Source organism: Gavialis gangeticus, unplaced genomic scaffold (assembly GCF_001723915.1).
Source record: "Gavialis gangeticus isolate Ggan-Ray unplaced genomic scaffold, GavGan_comp1, whole genome shotgun sequence".
Lineage (NCBI taxonomy): Eukaryota > Metazoa > Chordata > Crocodylia > Gavialidae > Gavialis > Gavialis gangeticus.
Genome location: NW_017729032.1, coordinates 198,094,476 through 198,103,341, shown reverse-complemented (window position 1 = coordinate 198,103,341; position 8,866 = coordinate 198,094,476). Strand labels below are relative to the sequence as shown.

Here is an 8,866-nt window from a genome sequence, read left to right as displayed (position 1 = left end):
ATCAGCAGGCATTGGGGAGTCCCTGTGCCCCCGAGAACTACCAGGAGTGACTAGAAATAACGGTCACAAGCTGGCAGAGGGTAGATTTAGGCTAGATATCAGGAGGTGCTACTTCACTGTCAAGGCGGTTAGGATCTGGCACCAACTTCCAAGCGAAGTGGTGCTGGCTTCTATCCTGGGGGTCTTTAAGAGGAGGCTGGATGAACACCTTGCTGGGGTCATTTGACCCCAGTACTTTTTCCTGCCATGGCAGGGGGTCAGACTTGATGATCTGCTCAGGTCCCTTCCGACCCTACCAACTATGAAACTTGAGACCAGCTACATGTGCAAAGTACCTATCATGCCATAAAAAGCTCCAAATAGCTATAAAGTGATATCTAAAACATGTGTACTAATTTTCTATCTGGTTGTTATTGAGCTTTAATTTGCATGTGTGGCACAGTGTCCCTGTGGCTGGGAGCTCCATCAGCTGTCAGGGCTCCCAACTGCAGGAGTACACCTTGCCCAGCTAGGCCTAGGAGTCCTGCAACTCAGGGGACACTCAGCTCCAGCAGCATGGGAACCCAGAGTCCTGCATCTACGGATGCTGGTACCCAGCCAGGGGGTGCAGCTGCCCTGGGGGTACAATCTCCCAGCCTCAGGGTACATGAAAAAAACAAAATAAGACTTCCTCTACCAGAAAAAGTCCTTAGATTCTTAAGAAATAGGATCTTTTAAGGGAACACAGTTTAAATTTGCCATAGTTGGTTAATGATGAGAGTGGAGCTGACAGGTGCACAAGCTGTCTTAAACTACTTACATCAGTGACATCAGTGACAAATGCCTGATTCTGCCTCTCAAGTACCACATCCTCCTGATTATGAAGAATGAAAGGTTGCAACTGGGATTGAAAGAAGATTAAACAGTAGGGCTGACAAGCTCCTATCCTCAAAAGGTGAGTTTCTCTCTTACCTCTGGCAGTCTCCCACTGAAGTCTTGACCAATCTCAATCTTTTTTTATTTTATGGGGTCTGAGAAGATCACAGATTAAAGGTTTAATGTGGGCAGTGTAGATTTTTTTTCTCTTGTCACTGAAGCCTAAGACAGTGAAACAACCGGTTTTGGAATGCAAATCAAGACACATTTAACTTATAATACTTTACTATTGTTAGGTCAAAGGAAATGAGAAAAAAATATAGCTATTGTCAAAATAAATGTATGTGTGTGTATAAATATTTCATTTGCATATGATTGTAATACGTGTTTCACTATACTTCTATAATATGATTTAAATTATAGTGTTATAGCCTATTCTTTAAATTTAAATTTTATCTTCTTTTCACATTCCTTTTCTCTTAGGTTCAATTTGTTTGTGATGTATTGAGTTGAAGTTTGCACTGCATTTGACTTCTCAGCACATTCTTTTTGGGCTTTTATTTTAGCATCCCTCCGTGCCCTACTAGTCTTTATATAAGATTAGCCCCAATCTGTTAGGTACAGGTTACCCTAAATATTCAGATCCAGGTACCACTGGAATGTAGCCCAATTCTTCACCAGAAAAAAACCAAAACCAAACAACTCTACAGTTGTCCTCTAGTGTAGGAGACAACATTTCACAACTGGTGTTTTTGGCTAAGCTAAGATTGGATGTGTTTTGAGAAGTAATGTACTAGTAAGATGCAAGCTGTTGCCCTTAATATGGGTGTCACTGAGGCTCCCTCTACGCATTACAGGTGCAGACAGAAGTGCAGCTCCCCGCTCTAACTGAGACTGCTTTGCAGAAAGTGTTCTGAGTTACAATGGTTTCCTGGAACAAACAGAAGTTCACTGTTGGTTCCAGGGGGAGGGAATATAGCTGCTATCTGCAGCTGGTTTCCCCTAGCAATGGCCCCTTCTCTCTCCCAGCCTGTCCCTGTTTCAGGATGGGAGGAGGAAAGGGAGCCGAGTGAGTTCATCTAGGAGTTTCCCAGCCAGTGCTGGAGGGTGGGGTGGGTGAATTGAAGCCTCCCCACCTCAGGGTGCTCCAATTCACCAGCCCCACCCTACAGCTGGGGCTGAAACTCCCCCAGATGAAACTCTCTCCGCTCCCTTTTCTCCCTTCCATTCTGAAAACAGCTCAAGGCTCAGAGGCAGGCAGACAGAAGTTATGGAAGGTGTTCTGTTTTGAAATGTCTTCATTTGACCCCTCATGCAATGAGGGTTCAAATTTTCACCTGATCTGCCATTTTTTAACCTGTCTGCACCCATACCCTGGTGTTTGGTCATGACTAGAAACTGCTTTCTGTGGCTGGATCAGATGAAAATTGTCCCTTCAGTTTGTGCCCACAGTATATTATGCAATTACCTGGTTAATTGCACAATTAATTTATCCTGCCTTTATGTGCAAATTAACTATCATGCCTTAAAACAGTGCAAGAAACTATAAAGTTACAGCTAGAACATGGGTAATGACTTTATAGTTGGTTTCTATTCAGTTTTAATTTGAACATGTAGCATAGCTATGCTCCTGCAGCTGGGAGCCCTGTCAGCTGACAGGGCTCCGAGCTGTGGGGGTGCACCATGTACTGCTGTTCTTGGGAGTCCTGTAGCTGATGCAGCCCTGTCCACTTACTTGAAGAGTGGCATGCTTTCGTTTATAAATGTATTCTGCCTGTCTCATCAAGTTCTACGGAGAACTTAAGTTCACGCTTTTTAAATCAAGATTCTAGTCTCTTGATGCATAAACAATCTCCAAACTAGAAATCAAGTTAAAATCAATGCAGGTTTTTCTTTCAAATTCTATGGAGGGACAGTTTCCTGAAAATGGCATATTACATAACTTTACTCTTTTAAAATAGCAGCAGAATTCCCCAACTGTCACCATTTGCCCTCTTCTGGACTGCCGTAAGAGGAGATAAAGGCAAGATTTTTTTTGACAGGAAATAACTGCTTATGTTTCAGGGCATAGACTGAAGTAAAATAAAAGTGTATATACATTTTAACAAAAACAACTTTCCTATGGCTACTTTGTTTATATAATCACTAATTTCAGGGTTTCTGGCAGCTTTTTCTGTAGCAAAGTTTACCTTGCTGGTGTCAGAGAGAGGGAACAGGGCCACATGCACAGCTACTACCCAGCAGGACAGTTCTTGTGTACTACTGTTTTGATGAGTACATTTGATAATGTTAGGAAGTGCTATACAAAATAAAAGTTTTATATATCATAAGAGTTCTAAAATCATGCTATCTGAATACTTGATGCAAAAATAGGATTAAACTATAAATGAAATATTCTGTGCAAATTTATAAAGGAAAAATTCTCCTAGTCAATCAATTGAAAGTTTTCATAGAGATCTAAATCTTGTTAAATTACTTTTATTTCTCATTGTACAGTACAGCAGTCTTTTCATATTTAAACTTTCATTGATTTCAGTAGAGGTAGTATTTCACTCAATGTCTCCAATCCAGATTTTTAAAAAAAGCAAAATTGTATTTTGTTTGATACAGGAGGAAAGACTTCATGTTGCCAAGTGTGGTTTTCTTTGGAGATTAATAGTATGCCTTCAGCACCTGAAAGAATCCTAGAAGTGAAATGTACAGCTTTGGTGAGATCACTTAAAATTTTTGGATTTGTGGCATTGTATTGGCAGATACACTCAGATATAATATATCTGATTATATTGTTATTGTTGGTCTGAATGTTAACATACATTATTATACAAATTTGTAAGGTGACATTCAGCTTTTGGGCTAATAAAACACAATACTTGTTAGGACTTCAGATAAAATCAGTAATATGAACCAACCTTCCCACTTTTTTCTAATTTTAGACATTTATTAATAATCATTCAATCACTATTTCCTCTCCATTTCTTTAATGTGGGTTTTATTCTGCTGTAATCTGTATCTAACTTTTGAGCTTAAATAGGGATAGATTAAATCTTCAACCCTAGCCAGACATAATAGGTCAAATTGAAATTTGCATGCTTTCCATCCTGACATAATGCATGCTATTAAAATTCAGTGAAAGCCCCTTGTTAAATTTTTGTGCAGTCATTTCATTAACAGATAAGTATTTTCTTTGACCCTCAAAGAATACAATAAATTGTTGTTAATCATCTTGGAAGAAATAGTATGCTTTTATTGAATTATATGGTTTGTACATTAGGCTTGAAAAGCACAATGTTTCACAGGGCTGCTATGATAATGCTGACATTAGGCTATACATTTTTATGTGTGACTGCTTTTTTGCCTTTGATTTAGATTATTTAGTGGTTTTTATTTTTATAGGTAAAGCTTGTGGTCATCTTTAAAGGAATATTTGTTTTATCATTTAGAAATGCTGCTTTCCATTTAGTTTGTAAACAGCTGAGAAAAAACAGCTTTGGGAATGGATGCTGATAAGAGGTTCTATACATGGGAATAACATTTGCAGTATTTTGCTGCAGGAAGCTTTACTTAAAAATGTAGCACTTATGCATTGGCTTCACTTCATACATTAAGAATTCAGAATATTTTTACTTCAGATATATGAATGTATTAGTACTTTATATGAATATATTAGTATTTAGCAGTTTCATTTCTGGTTACTAGATGACTTGTGTAATAAATATGGAGATCAGTTAAGTAAAAAAAGCCATACACTGCCTAAGATTTGAAAGCATCATAATAATAGACAGAACAAAGAGATATACAAAACAGACTGAAAGCAAGGTATAAATTAAGTATTAAAAATGACTTGAAATTGTGTAATTTCTGCATGGACTTAGTTTCACTTTTTGTAACTGAATGGCAGATACATAGCATTTAATTCTCATTTTTGGCCTGGTCAGAGCACAGCATGCTATTAAGTCTCAATAGCCAAGCAAAAACTTAACTGTCCATGGTGCACATGGAATAATATCACTAACTATGCTTAATTTTCAAAAATGACACTTATGCAGCTGAATAACTTCAACTTAAGTGTATAATGTGAACTACAATTCTGCCTTTAGTGTTACTGCTTGGCACACCTTGAGTAAGTGCTGTGAATATAACTCCACCCCCAAGGTTGGTGTCCGCCAACTTGCCTGCCATGACTTGTTGGTATATGTAAAGAAGGAGGTTCACTGGTGTTCTCTTCCCCTATAGACCCAAAGACAGGGTACTCTCAGGTGTGCCATGGTGTTCCCTGGGGCTCCTCCTCCCCTACACCCTGTCCACTCGCCAACCGTTTGGGCATTCAGATCTTTGTCCCGACAATATATGTTGGCCCCTTGACTGTGGGGTCTGGTGTTGGCTTTGGTAATCTGGCCCACCACCAGGATGCTGATAAGCCTGAAGCTTCAGTCCCTGGCCTCAGGGGTCTGAGTCACAGATGTCTGGCGTCCTCCCCATGAGGGACGCCCCTTGAATACTCTAATGTTGAGGGGCTGAGGGCTGGCCATCCCCCAGCCTTGTGCCTGCTCCTTTGCTGGAGGGCAGTGCCTTTAGTGCCACCACAGCCAGCACCCAGAGCCTCCACCCAGCTGGTGTGCCCCCAGCTGGCTTTCTTCTCCCTGCCTGCTTCTGTAGGCTTTTTAAATTCCCTGCGGTGGCGGCTCCAGCTGCTGCAATCAGCTGGCCGCCGCCCTGCCCAGGAAGCAGCCGCTTGAAGAGCCGGCGAAATGCTGGCTCGCGCAGCTCTTGCTTCACCCTTGCCTGCTCTGGAGGTGAGTTCCCTGGGGCATGGGTGGCTCTCCTTTTCCTTTTGGGAATGCCAGGGTTTGCCCCCAGCATTTCCAAGGCCCGTGGGGGTTTCTCGCTGCCACACTGATTGTATACCTTTCTGATCCAGAACGCAACATAATACAAGTGCTTTTACATGACAGTGAAAACAACCATTTGATTTAATGAAGGAATTATAAAATAGGGGTGCATATGTACTGTACATCTAAATTTGGTAAAATATTTAACATAACAAAGAACCCTGGCCCTGTTACTAGAAGGTGGTATGGCCCCTTTAAGGGTAGAGTTTATAGAGCACAGGTAGCTGGCAGAGTAGGGGTTAAAGGACAGCTTTGTAGTCAGGCCAGCTGACTGAGTCATCACATGACTAGGAGAGGGCGCAGGCCAGAGCTATATAAGCCCTGCAGTTGAGCCAGAGAGGGGGGCCAGCCCTGAGAGTTGTAGAGTATGGGGCTCCTGAATTCCCAAGGAGGCTAGAAGAAAGCAGCTCTGCAGACTGGGGAACAAAAAGAGTGACACACACACACACACACACAGAGAGAGAGAGAGAGAGAGAGAGAGAGAGAGAGAGAGAGAGACTTGGCAAACAGGCACACAACCTTTGTTTTTCTTTGTATGTTATAGCCCAGGGACTTAGTGTTATTTTGCAGTTTAAACCAATGGTTTGGGCTGGTATATTAAGGGGTGGTTTTTGGAGGTCACATTAGTATCCTAGGGGTACATGCCTGTCTTGAGCCCTACAGTGGCAAGTTCAAGACAGAGCAAGGGTTGGGGCCCAGAAGCCAGGCCTAGAGCAGTGGGCCAGGGCTGTGGGATCAGCCAGAGTAGAGGGCCAGATGCGGGGAAGTCTAAAACCCCACAAAAAGGAAAAAGAAAGACCTGGAGTGGCTTGGAGATGCTGGGACAAATGTCCCACCTGATTCGAGATTCAGAATCTGTGAGGTATGTTGTAGGGGATGTATGGAGCCATGCAATTAGCTCTTAAGGTGAGGGACCCACACTTCCAGGTTTTCCTTGGAGCTAGACAAGGCCTGGGAAGCTCTGGGGAAGCTTCCTCTTTCTAAATATAAGGGACATCAAGGTGTGGTAGGCAAGTGAAGGGGAGACTGTTCCCAGAGTGAACAGGGAAAAAGGGGGGATTTGGGGGACCTTCAGGGGCTTGTGATTACCTTTGGGATGGTACCCAGTTATTCATGCATTCATTTATTTCTTCTAGTGCTTGATGTTTTCTCACTCTATTTCACACCCTGAGTGTGAGTTTGCACAGGGGTAGATCCAGAGGGGTTGCAGCAACATAGTTGTACCCCGCTTTGGCTGTGTGCCTCCTGTTCAGTAAGGAAATAGTTAACAGGAGCAGGCTCTGGTGCTGAAACCAGGGACTCTGGGCAGACCATATGTTGGTGTGCTCAGAGAGCTCACAGCAAGTACAGAGCTGTGTTGACATGCCTGTGAACTCTAAAGGCACGTTCAAACAAGCGCGCACATCCCTCTCGCCCTATCTGAAACCTCTTTGAGGCACGGCAAGAGGCATGAGCAGGAATGAAAAAATGTTCCTTGTACTGCAAGTTTGCAGCCCAAGGAGAAAATTAGACCCAGGCTACCCAGAGGTCAAACAAAAACCCAGGGAAAAAGTCAGGTCAGGGCACAGTCTGGGACCATGCCCTGAGGCAACTGGAGGCTCAGTCCTCTGGAGACAGAGTACCAGAGCGTCTCTATGATTGGCTCTTTCCCTGCTTCTGAAGCATGCTGCCTGCCCGTGGTGGGCAGGCAGTGGTGCAACCTGCAGGGACCTGTCCTGGATTTTGCCAGGTGAGCAGGGGGTTGGGGGAGCTGGAGGAGGAGTGGGGGGGGGCACCTTGGGAGGCTGGAGACAGCAGGGTAATGAGCAGGGGTCTGGAGACAGCCCCAGAGGCATTCCCCTGTTGTTCCCTGCTCTCCCAAGGTTGGAGGCAGCAGGGTAATGTCTCTGTGGCCGTCTCCAGCCCCCTGCTTCTTCCCCTGCTTGTCTCCAGCCTTGGGGGGAGTAGGGGAAGAAGGAGGGAGCTGCAGACAGCAGGGAAATGTCTCCAGGGCTGTCTCCAGCCTCCTGCTTCTTCCCTTGTTTGTCTCCAGCCTCGGGGGAGCAGGAGAAAGAGTAGAGGGCTGGGGATAGCAGGGCAATGTCTCCAGGGGCTATAAGATGTCCCTTGTTTTTGTATTGGCTTTAGATAGAAAAGGCAAAGAAAGGATCATTTCCCCTGTTTTAGACTCATAAAATCCTCAGGCTGGAAGGGCCCTCAAGGATCATCTAGTTGAACCACCTAAACAAATTCAGAATTTGCTCTTCCTAAGCCACTCTGGGGAGATCCCCATCTGCCGCTTCTTGAATGCCACCAGTGAAGGGGATTCCACATATTCCCAGGTGGCTTGTTCCATTTTCCTCCTGTTCTTACACTTACAAAATCCTTTCTCTCCACCCTGGGACTTCATCTAGATCTTCCTCACTGCAATTTAAACCTAACTTCTGCCATGGTCTCATGTCCTGCTCTCTTTGGCAAGGAAGAATAAAAAGAACGTAGGAAGTGCCAGACTGGGTCAGACCAATGGTCTGTTAAATCGAGGCAGAGTAGTCCATGTGCTGGGTGGGGGGGGCTCTGCCCTGTGGGGAGCAGCGGACCATTGGCGATGCGTAGGGAGGGCACCTCCTCAAAAAACTTGCCACCGACACTGTCAGTGGTGCTCGTAGGCGGTTGCCACTTGCTCCCCCCTGCTGCCAGTGGTGTCTGTGGGCAGTCAGCAATTGCCACTGGCCACCACTGTTGCTGCCAGTAGTGTCTGTGGGTGCTCGCCGCTCACCACCCCTCCCCCTGCTGTTGACAGTGCCAGCGGCATCTGCGGGAGTTCCCTGCTTACCGCTCCCACTGCTGCCAGTGCCACCATGCCCTGCCAGCCACCAAGGGCATGAAGCATTCATGCAGGGGACCCACCCCTCCTAAGCAACCCCAACACCCACAGTCCCCCTACACCTACCCACACTGACTCTCATCCCCCCACATCCTCCCACCCCTCTTCCCACCCCCACCTCCAAACCCCACAACCCCCATCACACACCCACCATATGATAAGGAAACCCAAAGCAAACATTAAAACCATATAGATATTAGGATTTATTTTATTATGATGCTAGAGACACTGATAAGCTTCCAAATTTCTTTAACATTGT

At 44.7% G+C, this 8,866-nt stretch overlaps 1 protein-coding gene across 1 annotated transcript in view; it reads left to right on the top strand.

Moving 5' to 3' along the window:
- The window catches only part of LOC109302302 (cilia- and flagella-associated protein 47-like), a 536,681-nt gene that overhangs the window by 171,024 nt on the left and 356,791 nt on the right, over positions 1 to 8,866 (top strand). The window contains exon 7 of the mRNA XM_019523864.1: positions 3,466 to 3,563. Coding sequence (XP_019379409.1) covers positions 3,466 to 3,563 — 98 coding nt within the window. The remainder of the gene's footprint in view (positions 1 to 3,465; positions 3,564 to 8,866) is intronic.